The sequence below is a fragment of the Hippocampus zosterae genome, chromosome 3 (genome assembly GCF_025434085.1).
Source record: "Hippocampus zosterae strain Florida chromosome 3, ASM2543408v3, whole genome shotgun sequence".
NCBI lineage: Eukaryota > Metazoa > Chordata > Actinopteri > Syngnathiformes > Syngnathidae > Hippocampus > Hippocampus zosterae.
In genome coordinates this window covers 2893401-2910365 of record NC_067453.1, presented here as the reverse complement: position 1 = coordinate 2910365, position 16965 = coordinate 2893401, and the positions used below count along the sequence as shown (strand labels likewise).

Sequence of the window (16965 nt, the reverse complement as noted above, 5' to 3'; positions counted from 1 at the left end):
CAACGGGAATAACATTGACATTGGCAGAGAGTTATGACTCTTCTCAGTCGCAATCCAACCAGTGTCTAACCAGCTAGTTCTCCCATCATGTTCACCACATGGACTTTCTCTCAATGTACATTTACCGTCCCTTTTCACTGTCTTTTAGGGCATCATCAGCCACAATGAGGATTCTCAAGGTGTTCACTGTTGCCCTTGTGCTGTTTGGTAAGTCTTCGAACTCAACTATCAAGTAACAGAGTAAGTGAAACGTCACCATGTAACAAAGATGTCAACTCTTTATCACAGGAACCAGCTGTCTTTCTGCAAAGATAAAGAGACAAGTGACCCCAGATGACAATAGTCCACCTGGATCACCTCCAGGAAGTCCACCAGGATCACCTCCGGGAAGTCCACCAGGATCACCTCCGGGAAGTCCACCTGGATCACCTCCGGGAAGTCCACCTGGATCTCCACCTGGATCACCTCCAGGAAGTCCACCAGGATCACCTCCGGGAAGTCCACCAGGATCACCTCCGGGAAGTCCACCTGGATCTCCACCTGGATCACCTCCAGGAAGTCCACCAGGATCACCTCCGGGAAGTACACCAGGATCACCTCCGGGAAGTCCACCTGGATCTCCACCTGGATCACCTCCAGGAAGTCCACCTGGATCACCTCCAGGACAACGTGGGCCACCAGGACCAGAGGGTCCAACAGGACCAACCGGACCAGATGGTCCACCAGGGCCAGATGGTCCACCTGGACCAGATGGTCTTCCAGGAGTAGATGGACCACCAGGAGCACGTGGACCAGATGGTCCGCCAGGACCAAATGGCCCACCTGGACCACCTGGACTCGATGGGCCACCAGGACCACCTGGACTTGATGGGCCACCAGGACCAGCTGGACCACATGGGCCAGCAGGACCACCAGGACCACCTGGACCAACTGGACCATCTGGACCCCCTGGACCACCAGGACCACCGAGTGCACCAGGACCACCTGGACCACCAGGTCCTCCTGGGCCACCAATAAATTATCCATATTGGCTTCCCTTTAACCATGGGCAACGACCAACACCATATTGGCCACCTGCTCCACCAACATATTGGCCACCTGGCCCACCACCATATTAGCCGAATGGCCCACTGCCACCACCACCTGATCCAAATTTTATTTCATGTCATACTAAGCAACCCCGGCAAATGTTAGCCACCAATGCAACACCACACCCATTTGGACACCAAATTATCAACCGGCACCATGATTTCTCACACCTGCATCATTACCAGAACAACCCATGCCATCACTAAATACTCCATATAAAACAACCCACCTGGACAAGCATCCTGCCAACCAGGACCATCTGTGACTCCAGATGAAAACAACAATCTGGAACGTATCCTTTTCAAACCTGAACCACCATCTAGGTCCACACCAGGATCTGCCTAGCCAACACCAGTTTCTGGATGAACACAACCACCCGGACTTGGACTTGGACCAACAACCAATCCACAACCTGAGTTTGCTCGACATGTCACCCCAGATCAAAGAGAGTTGTTCTTATTCCAAAACAAAACTTGTCCTCAAGCATTCAGTCCTAATCATCTTGAGTATTGTGTGGTCGTTAATGTGTAAATGCAAGTTAAGTCAAGCCAAGTCAACTTTATTTTCAAATATGCTACATCTGCAACAAACAGCATGGATGAAATTACATTCCTCAGGAGAGAGAGATTCCCATCCTCACCACCTGCATCCAGTTCAAATAATAAAGATTATTTTTCTTCTCAATGACTTGAATTGCTTGAATGTGACCTCAATTCAGACATTCCATCCTTTGTTTTCAGAGACACACTCATACTTGGTTGGTATGGCATGAAATTGAAGCCACCTACCTGTAAAAGCAATACAAATCATCAGCCATATATATATATATCTTCCACTGAACAAATTCAACTCAACATTATTCATAGAGAAATTTAAAACTGCCATTGTTGCATGCAAAGTGCTCTACATGAAAAATTAGTGACACAATAGCAAAGACAGTGAAAACAAATAATGTAAATACAACAGACAGCATAAAATGCTAGGAAAATGGCGAGTCTCGTGCTGAGTAAAAAGTCACACAATAAAAATGTGTTTTCAGATATGTGGAACGAGCGATGCCCTCTGAGCTCCTCCGTACCTCTGGTTTGTGCACGCGTGAGTGTTTGTGTGTGTGTGTGTGTGTATAAAAAATAAAAATCCTCGTCTCACCCCTTGGGTGGTGTCCGCCCCTCATTTAGCTCGGGTCCACTACCAGAGGCCAGGAAGCTTGAAGGTTCTGCGCAATATCCTTGCTGTTCCCAGCACTGCACATTTCTGGACTGAGATGTCCGATGTTGTTCACGGGATTTGTTGCAACCACTCATCTAGTTTGGAGGTCACTGCCCCGAGTGCTTCGACCACCACAGACACGACTGTCACCTTTACCTTCCAGGCTCTCTCCAGTTCCTCTCTGAGCCCTTGGTATTTCTTGAGTTTCTCGTATTCCTTCTTTCTGATGTTTCCATCACTTGGGACAGCTACATCCACTACAACGGCTTTCCTCTGCCCTTTCAGTCCTTCAGGCCAGCCCTCACGAGCCACTGATAGGACTTCTTGAGATCAGCCACTTCAGTTATGGTCTGGTGGTACAACCCGTGTAGGGGCTTGTCCTCCCTTTGATGGTCCTTCTTCCAGCGCCTCATCTTCTGTTCCCCATTGTCTGAGACATTCTCTGAGTACGTCATCCGTCAGAACCTTCTCCTTGATGTATATATGGAGCTTGGATGTTTCGTCCAGGACAGTGGCTCTCACACTCACGAGTCGCTGGCCTCCTTCCTTTCGGCTTGCATACAGTCTCAGGGTGCTGGATTTGGGATGGAAACCTCCGTGCATGGTTAGGAGCTTTCGGGTCTTAACGTCCGAGGTCTGGATCTCTTCCTTTGGCCACCTTATTATTCCTGCAGAATATCTGGCAGGTCATAGCTGTTTATTGCCCACGTCTTATTCGTGCCATTGAGCTGGCTTCTTAGGAGTTGCCACACCCGGTGGAGGTATTTGGCCGTAGCTGCTTGAGGTACTTGTCGCTGTCCACAATATCTGCTGTTGTTCCTTCAGGGAGTGAGACCCCTTCAGTGCAGACGACCTTGCCTCTCTTAGTCACCATCCGACTACATTTCTCAAGCCCGAATGGCATCCCGATGTCGCTGCTGTCGATCCTGGTTGTGTGGATCAGGTAGTCTATGTCCCTTTCGCTCTTAGCATACAGCTTTATGTCATCCATGTAGAGGAGGTGACTGATCGTAGCTCCATTTCTGAGACGGTATCCATAGACTGTCTTGGTGATTACTTGGCTTAGGGTGTTCAGTCCAATGCACAACAGCAGTGGGGAGAGTGCATCACTTTGGTATATGCCACATTAATGGACACTTGGTTAAGTGGCTTGCCATTGGCTTCAAGTGTGGTTTTCCACATCCTCATCGAGTTCGCAACGAAGGCTCTTAGGGTCCTGTTAACCTTATACAACTCCAAGCAGTCAGTGATCCATGGAGCAGCATCGTAAAAAACAAAGACCATCATAAAGTTAGTGATGTGGCTCAAGGGTCTTGTGTGTTTCGTGAACAAAGGCCACAAATATTAGAGGAAGTGGAGAAACATTTGTATCTCAGATACGATTTGTGGCAAAACAAGACAATTGTATCGGGATTTGATAAAAAAGGATCCGAGTGATGCTCCTGAAGAGTTTGATTTTAAAGCTAGCAGAGGTGGTTCGAAAAGTTGAGGACAATAAGTGATTCGTCATGGGGAGGCAGCCAGTTCAGACAAGGAAGCTGCCGAAAAGTTGAAAGTTGAGTTTGAAAATCTCATCAAGGCCGAGGAATGTCTTCTCCAGCAAATTTTTAATATGGTGATCAAGGCCGAGGAATGTCTTCTCCAGCAAACTTTTAATATGGTGAGACTGGACTTGTGTGGATAAAGCGGTTCAGAAAATGGATGGAGAGATTTTTGTTTTGTTTTGTTTGTTTATTGAACCTAAAACATATACAGTAATAATTTGACAGAAAATAAGGTAGATAAAAAAAGTAAAAAGAAAGAAATCAGTCTTCATTCAACACAGTTATTATGTTCAAGGGAGTAGGATGACGTAAAAAACTTATCTAGTCCTACCCGTTATGTGTTTATATCTACTAAATCATTTTTATATCAATCAGAAAAGAAAAAGTAAGAAGAAGTCTCCATTAAGGCTCATACTTTACCCTTAACCGTGATATTTTTACAACTTTTGGTTTGTATCGGGATTATATACATCCTCACACTGGCACTCTTGTGTCAATTTTCTCTTGTATTCATAATGGTTATTTCAATACCTTTCTCTATTTATCAACTCAGTTCTGATTTATCATTATATTTAATGTTTAGAATTTATCATTTTAACTCTGATTGATGTAGGTTGTTTGTACTATTTTTTTGAATTTGTTTTTGAACTCAGCAAGCGATTTACTCATTTTTAGGTCAGTTTCGAGATTATTTCACAGATTAACACCTTTGCTAGATTACACTTCTTTGCTTGATGTTTGTTCTTGTTTTGAGTTTTTTGAATAAGTTGGTACCTCTTAATTAATAGTTGCTTCCTCAAATTTCGAAAAACTTCTAAATGTTTTGGCAGAGCAGGTTATTGTGTGCTTTGTACATTATTACTATAGCATCCTCGTCTCGAAAGGCGATGGTCGACGCGTACTGGACGTAGGTCCTGTACTGGACGCATGAGCGCGAGTGGCTGAAGAGCCCTATTCTTGAGTGGCATTCCCGCTGGCATTTCACGCAGGTGAATGTTGAGGATGGTGGGGTGGTGCGTGGAGCAGCTGCGCGGCACTTTCTCGCTGCCCGCTTCTGTGGGAAAAGGGCCACATCCCCCAAGACATGAGGGATGCCTCCATTGTCACCCTCTACAAGAACAAGGGGGACCGCAGCGACTGTAACAACTATCGGGGCATCTCTCTGCTCAGCACCGTTGGGAAGGTGTTCGCCCGCGTCGCCCTGAAACGGCTTCAGCGCCTCGCCTCACGAGTCTACCCCGAATCGCAGTGTGGCTTCAGGGCTAAAAGATCCACAGTGGACATGATATTCTCCCTCCGCCAGCTTCAAGAGAAGTGCCGCGAGCAGCAAAGACCTCTGTTCATTGCCTTCGTTGACCTGACCAAAGCGTTCGACCTGGTCAGCCGGAGCGGGCTATTTCAAATACTGGAGAAAATAGGCTGTCCACCAAAACTGCTCACCGTTATCCGCTCCTTCCATCAAGACATGCAAAGCACAGTCCGCTTCAACGGCGCTACCTCCCAGCCATTCCCAGTCAGCAGTGGAGTGAAGCAGGGGTGCGTCCTTGCACCAACCCTATTTGGAATCTTCTTTTCCATCCTCCTCCAGTATGCCTTCTCCGACTGCGAAGAGGGGGTATACCTCCGCACACGGCAAGATGGTAGCCTCTTTAACATGGCAAGACTGCGCACCAAGTCTAAAACCTACAACATCCTGGTAAGAGAACTACTGTTTGCTGACGATGCTGCCCTCACTTCCCATAGTGAGGCAGGACTCCAGCACTTGGAGAACAGACTCTCGCGTGCGTGCAGGGACTTCGGGCTCACGATCAGCCTAAAGAAGACAAATATACTAGCCCAGGGAACCACCGTCGCCCCCTCTATCACCATCGAGGACACACCGCTGCGAAATGTCGACTCCTTCACCTATCTAGGCTCAACCGTCACATGTGCAACAACACTCGACGCCGAGATCAGCTCGAGGATCGCCAAGGCTGCCGGTGTGATGGCGAAGCTGTCGAAACGCGGCTGGGAAAACAGCCTTCTGAGAGCAGCTTTGTACATTAATTGGGCGATTTTAAAGTCAACCAGGTCATAAAATTTCATCGTATTTAATTTGATAAATAGTGGATTTGTGGGTTCCGTATATTTTGATCTATTAATAATTCAAATTGCTTTTTTTTGTAGTTTGAGAATAGGGAGTGTGTTTGTTTTGCAGGCATTTCCCCATATTTACACACAGTAGGTCATATATGGTAATAATAATGAAGTGTATAATGTGTACAAAGATCTCTTATTTAGCACTTCCTTGGTTTTGTAGAGGATCCCTACGGTCTTGGCTATTTTTCTTTTTACGTTATCGATATGTGGTTTCCAACATAGTTTTGAGTCTATTACTAATCCGAGAAACTTGGTTTCATATGCTCTTTATATTTCAATTGAGTTTACCATAATTTTAGCTTGGTGTTTGATTGGTCTTGTGCCAAAAACAATTAACTTTGATTTTTTCAGGTTAAGTGACAATTTATTTCTGTCGAACCAGTTTTTTAATTTGATTAATTCGTTTTCTACAGTTGTCAGGAGCTGTTTCAGATTTCAGAACAGTAGAAAGTTGTATCATCAGCAAATAGGACACATTTAAATAGTTTTGAGACCTTGCAGATATCATTTATATATAAGATGAATAGTTTTGGACCAAGCACTGACCCCTGAGGAACTCCGTGAGTGATTTTCAGTTGATTCGTTTTTTTATTGTTGAGTTGCACGTACTGATATCTGTTTTCTAAATAACTTTTTATCCATTTATAAGCTACACCTCTAATGCCATATCTTTCTAGTTTTTTCAATAATATACTGTGATCTATTGTGTCAAAAGCTTTTTTTAGATCTAGGAAAACCCCAACAGTAAATTCTTTGTTGTCTATATTAGTGGTTATTGCTTCCACAAACTCCATAACTGCCATTGAGGTGGTCCGTTTATCCCTGAAGGCATATTGATTCTGACTTAACAGCGCATGCTTTTGTATAAAGCTATCAAGTCTGCGAGAAAATAGTTTTTCTAATATTTTTGAAAATTGTGGTAGTAGTGATATTGGTCTATAATTTGTAAACAGATGTTTTTCTCCACTTTTATAGATTGGAATAACTTTAGCAATTTTCATTTTTGATGTAAAGATACCAGCTTTGAATGACAGGTTGCATATGTGCGTGAAAGGTCGCACTACATATTTTATAATCTGCTTGATTATTGTCATATCGATATTAAAACAATCAGTTGACTTTTTATTTTTGAAAGTTTTTATAATATTTGATACTTCCTCTTGTTTTACAGCATTAAGGAACATCGTGGAGGAGTTTTTTTCTACGTATCTATCTATTTCAAGCAGGTTTGTTGGATCAGGAATTTGTTTTGCTAGCTTACTGCCGATGTTGACAAAATACTCATTAAATTCAGTTGCTATTTCTGCAGTTTTTTCCAAAATAGTATTTTTACCTTTGATAAAATACTCTGGATAATCAATTATTTTAGGACTATTTCTGATTACTTGGTTAAGTATTTTCCATATTTCTTGTGTGTTACCTTTTATCTGCTCTAATAGTGCATGATAATGATCTCTTTTACTGGTTCTTATAATATTTACTAGTTTATTTTTATAGGTCTTATATTTTTTTCTGCTTCTTCAGTTCTGAATTTTAAAAACAATTTATATAAATTGTTTTTCTTTTTACATGCGTTTTCTATGCCTTTCGTTATCCATGGCTTACTTGGGTCTTTATACTTTTTGGAGACTTTAGTTAATGGAAAATGTTTATCATATAAGGAGATTATGGTAGACTGAAATACTTCAAACGCTGTATTTGGGTCTTCGTTTGAGTAGACCTCGGTCCAGTTTTGTTTTTCTAGGTCTTGCTTAAAGGCATCGATGGAACGTTGGGTTCTTAGTCTTATTCTGTTATACGAGTTGTTGATTTAGCTTTTCTACCGAAATAATTATGAAAAACTGCAAAAACAGGTAGGTAGTCACTTATGTCATTAATGAGAAGTCCACTTTCCATTTTATGATCAATCTTATTTATAAATATGTTATCTATTAATGTGGCCGTGTCAACTGTTATTCTGCTAGGTTTCAGGATTACTGGGAAAAAGCTGTTGCTGTACATAGTATTTATGAAGTCAGTTGTTTTTTTGTGTCTATTTGGGTTTAATAAGTCAATGTTAAAGTCACCACATATTATTCGTGTTTTCTTATCGTTGTAGTAACTGAGCATATCTGTTAGTTTTTTATTGAATGTGTCAATACATGTTCCTGGTGTCCTATAGATGCAGCTTATGATGATATTTGATGCCTTTTTATTGTGTATTTCAATGGTTAGACATTCCATTAGGTTTTCTATTGTGTTTGTCAATCTCTCGATTTTACTGCATTTAAGTGCTTTGTCTACATATATTGCAACCCCCCCCCCCTCCTTTTTTGTTTTCTCTATTAGTTGCAAACATTTTCATAACCTTTAATTTAGTCAGGTATTCTTTAATTTTTGTGAAGTTTTTATAGAGACTTCTACTGTTTAAGTGTATTACCGAAAGTGCATTTTCCAATTTTATATTAGTGTTGAATTGTTCATCCAGGTAATAGTCAGAGTTTGTTACCCTTTGTTTGTTGTTGAAGAATTTATTGTCTGGGTCCAAATTGTTCTCGGGATTGAATGGCTTATAGTCAATATCTTCAAAGGGTTGGAAATTAATGTTTTTGGGATGTGAATTTCCCGCTCCCACGCGGTCGTCGTTGGCTCCCTCACGGCCGTCGTTGGTTCCCTCGCTGTCGTCGCTCGCTCTCTCACCGTCATCACTGTGTCCCTCGTGGTCGCTGGCTCCCTTGCGGTCGTCGCCGACTCCCTCACGCTCGCCGGCTGGCTGCCTCCTGGCTCTCTCACGCGCGCTGGCTGGTTGTCTCCCGGCTGCCTCAGGCTCGCTGTCTCCCGGCTCCCTCGCGGTCACTGGCTCCCCTGCAGTCGTCGCTGGTTTCCTCTCGGTCGTCTGTGGCTCCCTTGCGGTCGTCGTTGGCTCCCTCACGGTGGTTGCAGGCTGGTTGTCTCCCAGCTTCATCACGGTCGCTGGCTTCCCTGCAGTCGTCGCTGGCTTCCTCACGGTCATCATTGGCTCCGTCACGGTCGGTCGTCGCTGGCTCCCTCGCGGTCGGTCGGTCTTGAAAAAGTTATTGTCCGGGTCCAAGTTGTTCTCAGGGTCAAACGTCTTGTGGTCAGTAGGGTTGGAAGTCATCAAAGGGTTGGAAGGGTCATCAAAGGATTCGAAGTCCATGTTTTTTGGTATGTGAATTTCCTGCTTCAGTAGAGTCAGTTTTTATTGTCGGGTGGTGAAAATTTCTCAGTATGCTGCTTGATGGTGTTGAACTCTAGCCTGTTGTGTTGGACTGGTGCGGGGGTGGACAATAAGTTTGTTATGTCTTAAGTAGGCAGTTTCCCCTCTGTCACGTGCAGCTTTTAATTTTGGGAGGAGCTCTTTTCTTTTTTGTCGTACAGCATCTGTAAAGTCTTCGTTGATGTAGATGTTGGAGCCTTTTCAGTATTTTGCTTTTTGTAGGATCCTTGATCTGTCCTTGTATCTTAGAAATTTCACCACAACTGGCCTTGGTCGAGGTCTTCCAGGGTCTTGTCTTCCTGTGCGGTGAGCTCTCTCCACCTCAATTTGCCCCTGTATCAGAAGTTTCTCCTTAAGGATTTTTTGAACTTTTTCCTCTGTTTCAGTCCACGTTTCTCCCGGTTTTTCCTCAATTCCATCAATTACTAAGTTGTTTCTTCTTGACTGTCCTTCCAAGTCGTCCACCTTGTCTGTTAATACAAGCATGCCGTCACATACTTTGTAGAATTCTGTTTGCATGTCTTTGGAATGGCCAGTTTGACAGATTCGATTTTTTTTAATTTCGTCTACCTCTTTTTGGGTAAAGTTGATGCTGGTTTTTATTTCTTGGACTTCCCTGGTAAAAGTGTCAAGTCGTGAGTTTGTTGAGTCTATTATCATCTTGACAAATCCTTTGAAATTTTCCTGTTGTTGTTGCAAGAGCGCCGTAAAAAGTTCTTTTTGTTGCTGGAGTAATTCATTTACTTGAGTGAGGGTCAGGGAATCCTCTTCCTGCTTTGTGTCTTGCTTCTGTTTGGGTGGCATTTTGTCGGGTCTCGTTGCTAGCCGGTTGTATGCTAGTTTGTGACGTGTCCAGTAGGCTTGCTGCTGGGTGTTTCTAACGTGGCAAGTGGGTTTACCGGCTCCCTCACGCTCGCTGGCGTTTAGTTGGTTGGTCTCTGGTCGTGGGTTCCAGCTGCATAGCGACTTTTCGCAGTTAGCTTCCGTGCTAACATCCGCGGTTAGCTTCCGTCGAGATGTTACCTTGTACCGTCGTGTAGGATTGCAGACAGAGGGTCCATATTTGCTGCCATTACTTTTGGGTTTATGAATTCAATGTGTAAAAGAATGCAATCTACAATTGTCACAATAAGAGGGAGAGAGACAGAGAGATGTTCAATTTATATGTTACACTGTAAATGTTTGTTAAAATTGGTTAAAAAAATTTTTTAAAAATGATTGTCGTTTGTTGTTACCTGCTCTCTTATCGTCTGTAATTTATGGTGTAAAATAGTTGAAAAATTTTTTTTCAAAAACTTGTTTTCTAGACTTGGAACGGATTAAAATGTTTTACCTTTATTCTCACGGGAAACATGGTTTTCGAACAATTCGGTTTTCGAACAGCATTTTAGAACGGATTGTGGTTGAAAACCAAGATTTGTGTGTGTGTGTGTGTGTGTGTGTATATATGTAAAAAGACAGAGAGAGAGAGCGCGACAAACACACACACACACACACACACACACACACAATTCACCAGGGGTACGGAGGTGCTCAGCGGGCATCGCCAGTTGCACATACAGGTATCTGAAACACATTTTTATTGTGTGGCTCGGCATGAGACTCACCATTTTCTTAGCATTTTGTGCTGTCTGCTGTTTTTGTATTTGTTTTCACTGCCTTTGCGATTACCCGACTAATTTTGCATGAACAGCACTTTGCATGCAGCAATTACTGTTTTAAATTTCTCTTTCAAGAATGTTAAGTTGAATTTGGTAGGTGGAAGATATATATATGGCTGATGATTTTTATTGCTTTTACAGGGCGGTAGGTGGTTGCAATTTCATGCCATACCAACCAAGTATGATTGTGTCTCTGAAAACGAAGGATCGAATGTCTGAATCGAGGTCAAATTCAAGCAATTCAAGTCATTGAGAAGAAAAATAATCTTTATTATTTGAACTGGATGCAGGTGGTGAGGATGGGAATCTCTCTCTCCTGAGGAATGTAATTTCATCCGTGCTGTTTGTTGCAGATGTAGCATATTTGAAAATAAAGTTGACTTGGCTTGACTTAACTTGCATTTACACATTAACGACCACACAATACTCAAGATGATTAGGACTGAATGCTTGAGGACAAGTTTTGTTTTGGAATAAGAACAACTCTCTGATCTGGGGTGACATGTCGAACAAACTCAGGTTGTGGATTGGTTGTTGGTCCAAGTCCAAGTCCGGGTGGTTGTGTTCATCCAGAAACTGGTGTTGGCTCGGCAGATCTTGGTGTGGACCTAGATGGTGGTTCAGGTTTGAAAAGATTACGTTCCAGATTGTTGTTTTCATCTGGAGTCACAGATGGTCCTGGTTGGCAGGATGCTTGTCCAGGTGGGTTGTTTTATATGGAGTATTTAGTGATGGCATGGGTTGTTCTGGTAATGATGCAGGTGTGAGAAATCATGGTGCCGGTTGATAATTTGGTGTCCAAATGGGTGTGGTGTTGCATTGGTGGCTAACATTTGCCGGGGTTGCTTAGTATGACATGAAATAAAATTTGGATCAGGTGGTGGTGGCAGTGGGCCATTCGGCTAATATGGTGGTGGGTCAAGTGGCCAATATGTTGGTGGAGCAGGTGGCCAATATGGTGTTGGTCGTTGCCCATGGTTAAAGGGAAGCCAATATGGATAATTTATTGGTGGCCCAGGAGGACCTGGTGGTCCAGGGGGTCCAGATGGTCCTGCTGGCCCATGTGGTCCAGCTGGTCCTGGTGGCCCATCAAGTCCAGGTGGTCCTGGTGGCCCATCGAGTCCAGGTGGTCCAGGTGGCCCATTTGGTCCTGGCGGACCATCTGGTCCACGTGCTCCTGGTGGTCCATCTACTGCTGGAAGACCATCTGGTCCAGTTGGTCCAGGTGGACCATCTGGTCCGGTTAGTCCTGTTGGACCCTCTTGTCCTGGTGGCCCAGGTTGTCCTGGAGGTGAACCAGGTGGACTTCCTGGAGGTGATCCAGGTGGAGATCCAGGTGGACTTCCTGGAGGTGATCCAGGTGGACTTCCCGGAGGTGATCCTGGTGTACATCCCGGAGGTGATCCTGGTGGACTTCCTGGAGGTGATCCAGGTGGAGATCCAGGTGGACTTCCCGGAGGTGATCCAGGTGGACTTCCCGGAGGTGATCCTGGTGGACTTCCTGGAGGTGATCCAGGTGGACTATTGTCATCTGGGGTCACTTGACTCTTTATCTTTGCAGAAAGACAGCTGGTTCCTGTGATAAAGAGTTGACATCTTTGTTACATGGTGACGTTTCACTTACTCTGTTACTTGATAGTTGAGTTTGAAGACTTACCAAACAGCACAAGGGCAACAGTGAACACCTTGAGAATCCTCATTGTGGCTGATGATGCCCTAAAAGACAGTGAAAAGGGACGGTAAATGTACATTGAGAGAAAGTCCATGTGGTGAACATGATGGGAGAACTAGCTGGTTAGACACTGGTTGGATTGTGAATGAGAAGAGTCATAACTCTCTGCCAATGTCAATGTTATTCCCGTTGGACAGAATTCTCGCATTTACTGAAACGGCGACTTTTCTGTAAATCACTTTTTTAGTTGAGATACAAATTGGTATATTTTTTTAATGCTGTCATTTCTGTACATGATGCCAGCACCAAACATGCACTTCAAAGTCCACTGTCACACAGAGCCTCGCCATGTAAAAGCTTTTAACTTCACAAAACATTTTTCACAAAGGGTTGCATTGTGGAACACAGTGCACACCCAGCATTTTCGCGGCTCCTCAATTATTTGGAGATTATTTGTTTCAAATTTAAAATATTTTTTTTGGGACCATCCCCCATTTGTTGTGGAAAATGTATATTGGCAGGATATCACCAATTTTTCAAGAATGTTTTGGATTCACCAGTGGACAGTAAAAGAAATAAAATCGACAATTAACCAGTTAACCAGTGGAAAATAAAAAACAATATGAAATAAATAAAATTATACCTTTCCGTTCTTTGGTAATCAGCAGGAGAACAAAGCAAAATTTTGCAAAATTCACCCGCTTCTCACAATTATTGGAGAAAATTTGCTTATTGCGAATCCAATCATTTCAAGAAGAGGCGAGGCCTTGGTGCTCATATTTTAATATCTGTGACTCGAAGATCTGAACAGTCTGAACAGTTTTGTGAAGTTAAAAGCTTTTACAGTTAGGATGGCGGAAAAAATCGTTGGCACCGCCCTACCCACTTTTGAGGACTTCACAGTGCAAGAATCAAGACAATTGCATCCCCTGCACCCTGCCCACCACCTTTTCCAGCTACTCCCCTCAGGCAGACGCTACAGATCTATGCGCACCAAATCCAGTAGACACTTAAACAGCTTCTTCCCTCGAGCCATTAACTCCTTAAACAGTCACTGACGTAGTCACTCTTCTTGTACTACAAAATGGTACTACAAAACTACTGGTTACACTAAAATGGTTCAATGATTTTGTTGTTTACGATGATACTAATGCAGCATGTTATACCGGAGACAAATTCCTTGTGTGTTCTACATACTTGACCAATAAAGATGATTCTGATTCTGATATCATTCGGGCTTGAGAAATGTAGTCGGATAGTGACTAAGAGAGGTAAGGTAGTGCGCACTGAAGGGGTCTCCTCCCTGAAGGAACAATATTGACATTGAGGACAGCTACAAGTACCTCGGTATACACAAGCCAATGACAACCTCGAAATGGCAACAAGGAAAGCAGCTAGGGCCCAATACCTCCAGCGAGTGAGGCAAGTCCTAAGAAGCCAGCTCAATGGCAAGAATAAGACGCGGGCAATAAACAGCTATGACCTGCCAGTGATCAGATGCCCTGCAGGAATAATAAGGTGGCCAAAGGAAGAGATTCAGACCACGGACGTTAAGACCCGAAAGCTCCTAACCATGCAGGGTTCCATCCCAAATCCAGCACCCTGAGACTGTACGCAAGCCGAAAGGAAGGAGGCCGGGGACTAGTGAGTGTGAGAGCCACTATCCAGGATGAAACATCCAAGGTCCATGAATACATCAAGGAGAAGGCTCCAACGGATGACGTATTCAGAGAATGTCTCAGACAATGGGGAACAGAAGATGAGGCGCTGGAAGAGGGACCATCAAAGGGAGGACAAGCCCCGACACGGGATGTACCACCAGACCATAACTGAAGTGGCCGATATCAAGAAGTCCTATCAGTGGCTAGAGAGGGCTGGCCTGAAGGACAGCACAGAGGCACTCATCCTGGCTGCTCAGGAGCAGGCCCTGCGCACCAGAGCTATTGTGGCTCAGATATACCACACCAGACAAGACCCAAGGTGTAGGTTGTGCAAAGAGGCACCTGAGACGATCCCACACATAACTGCAGGGTGTAAGATGCTTGCAAGGAAAGCCTACATAGAACGTCATAACCAGGTGGCTGGCATAGTCTACCGAAACATACTGTGCGCAGTATGGACTGGAAACCCTAAGGTCAAATGGGAAACACCTCCGAAGGTGGTGGAAAATGACTGAGTGAAGATCCTGTGGGACTTCCAGATCCAGACTGACAAGATGGTAATGGTGAACCAACCAGATATCGTGATCATAGATAAAGGGCAGAGGAAAGCCGTTGTAGTGGATGTAGCGGTCCCAAGTGATGGAAACATCAGGAAGAAGGAACATGAGAAACTCGAGAAATACCAAGGGCTCAGAGAGGAGCTGGAGAGAGCCTGGAAGGTAAATGTGACAGTAATGCCTGTGGTGGTCAGAGCACTCGGGGCAGTGACCCCCAAACTAGATGAGTGGTTGCAACAGATCCCGGGAACATCGGACATCTCAGTGCAGAAAAGCGCAGGGCTGGGAACAGCAAGGATACTGCGCAGAACCCTCAAGCTTCCTGGCCTCTGATAAAGGACCCGAGCTGAATGAGGGACGGACACCACCCGAGGGGGGGTGAGACGAGGAATTTTATATATACACACACACACACACACACACACACACACACACACACACACACACACACACACACACACACACACACACACACACACAACAGAGGTACGGAGGAGCTCAGCGGGCATCGCCAGTTGCACATACAGGTATCTGAAAGCACATTTTTATTGTGTGACTCGGCATGAAACTCACCATTTTCTTAGCATTTTGTGCTGTCTGCTGTTTTTGTATTTGTTTTCACTGCCTTTGCGATTACCGAACTAATTTTGCATGAACAGCACTTTGCATGCAGCAATTGCTGTTTTAAATTTCTCTTTCAAGAATGTTGAGTTGAATTTGGGAGGTGGAAGATATACATATGGCTGATGATTTTTATTGCTTTTACAGGGCGGTAGGTGGTTGCAATTTCATGCCATACCAACCAAGTATGATTGTGTCTCTGAAAACAAAGGATCTAGGTCACATTCAAGCAATTCAAGTCATTGAGAAGAAAAATCATCTTTATTATTTAAACTGGATGCAGGTGGCGAGGATGGGAATCTCTCTCTCCTGAGGAATGTAATTTCATCCGTGCTGTATGTTGCACATGTAGCACATTTGATAATAAGGTTGACTTGACCTGCATTTACTCATTAATGACCACACAAAACTCAGTATGATTAGGACTGAATGCTTGAGGACAAGTTTTTTTTTTTGGAATAAGAACAACTCTCTTTGATCTGGGGTGACATGTCTTTTATTATGTTTTTTATTTTTTTATTTTTTGCTTTTCCAGGGCGGCAGGTGGTTGCAATTTGATGCTATACCCACCAGGCATGATTGTGTCTCTGAAGGTAAAGGACAGGATGTCTGATTCGAGGTCACATTCAAGCAATTCAAGTCATTGAGAAGAAAAATCATCTTTATTATTTGAACTGGATGCAGATGGCACGGATGGGAATCTTGCAATTACAGATTCACGACCACATGATGATCAGGATGATATGTACTGAATGCTTGAGGACAAGTTTTGTTTTAAAAGTAAGAACAACTCTCTTTGGTCTGGGGTGACATGTCCAGCGGTTGTGTTTCTGGCCAGCAACAGGTCGTCTATGTGAGCAAGGGGTGAGCCCAGGTGGGTCGTTTTCATCCGGAGTAACTGGCACTGGCTAGGCAGGTCTTGGTGGGGACCAAGATGGTGGTTCAGGTTTGAAAAGGTCACATTCCAGATTGTTGTTTTTGTACGGATTCACAGATGGTCCAGGTTGGCAGGATGCTCGTCCAGGTGGTTTGTTTTGATCTGGAGTATTTGGTGGTGACAGGGGTTGTTCTGGTGGTGGTGCAGGTGGGAGAAGTCATGGTGCTAGCTGACAATGTGGTACCAAGTTGGGTGGTTTTGCACTGATGGCTGACATTGGCCAGGGTTGCTTCGTGGGATATGAAATAAATTTTTTATCAGGTGGTGGTGGCGGTGGGCCATGTGGCTAATATGGTGGTGGGCCAGGTGGCCAATATGCTGGTGGGGCAGGTGGCCAATATGCTGGTGGTCGTTGCCCATGGTTAAAGGGAGGCCAATATGGATAATATATTGGTGGTGCCCCAGGAGGACCTGGTGGTCCAGGTGGGCCTGGTTCACTCTGTGGTCCTGGTGGTCCAGATGGTCCTCGTGGTCCAGGTGGTCCATGTGGTCCTGGTGGGCCACCTGGTCCAGGTGGTCCAGGAGGACCATCGAGTCCAGGTGGTCCTGGTGGACCATCGAGTCCAGGTGGTCCTGGTGGCCCATTTGGTCCTGGTGGGCCATTAGGTCCAGGTGGTCCTGGTGGGCCATCTGAGCCAGGAGAACCACCAGGTCCAGG

General features: G+C 44.4%; 1 protein-coding gene and 3 long non-coding RNA genes across 53 annotated transcripts in view; 1 reads left to right on the top strand and 3 right to left on the bottom strand.

Annotated features, from left to right (window-relative positions):
• Positions 1 to 213: 213 nt before the first annotated feature.
• LOC127597729 (uncharacterized) overlaps positions 214 to 16965 on the bottom strand; it is a 52253-nt gene continuing 35501 nt past the window's right edge. For 3 of the 50 annotated variants that reach the window (XM_052061032.1, XM_052061037.1, XM_052061038.1), the window contains one exon: positions 265 to 741. In XM_052061032.1, coding sequence (XP_051916992.1) covers positions 283 to 741 — 459 coding nt within the window. In that variant the 3' untranslated portion in view covers positions 265 to 282. Of the gene's footprint in view, positions 742 to 16965 lie in introns of all 50 variants that reach the window. The other 47 variants (XM_052061065.1, XM_052061081.1, XM_052061083.1 and 44 more) reach the window with 47 other exon arrangements.
• LOC127597772 (uncharacterized) overlaps positions 7392 to 16965 on the top strand; it is a 33000-nt gene continuing 23426 nt past the window's right edge. The window contains exon 1 of the long non-coding RNA XR_007961735.1: positions 7392 to 7725. This is a non-coding gene — a long non-coding RNA (uncharacterized LOC127597772). The remainder of the gene's footprint in view (positions 7726 to 16965) is intronic.
• On the bottom strand, positions 11109 to 16589 carry LOC127597756 (uncharacterized). Its single transcript, XR_007961716.1, has 2 exons — positions 16301 to 16589; positions 11109 to 11467 (listed from the first exon to the last, which is right to left on the bottom strand). It is a non-coding gene; the product is annotated as an uncharacterized LOC127597756 (long non-coding RNA).
• On the bottom strand, positions 15484 to 16294 carry LOC127597789 (uncharacterized). The gene is made up of 2 exons (XR_007961751.1): positions 15973 to 16294; positions 15484 to 15584 (listed from the first exon to the last, which is right to left on the bottom strand). It is a non-coding gene; the product is annotated as an uncharacterized LOC127597789 (long non-coding RNA).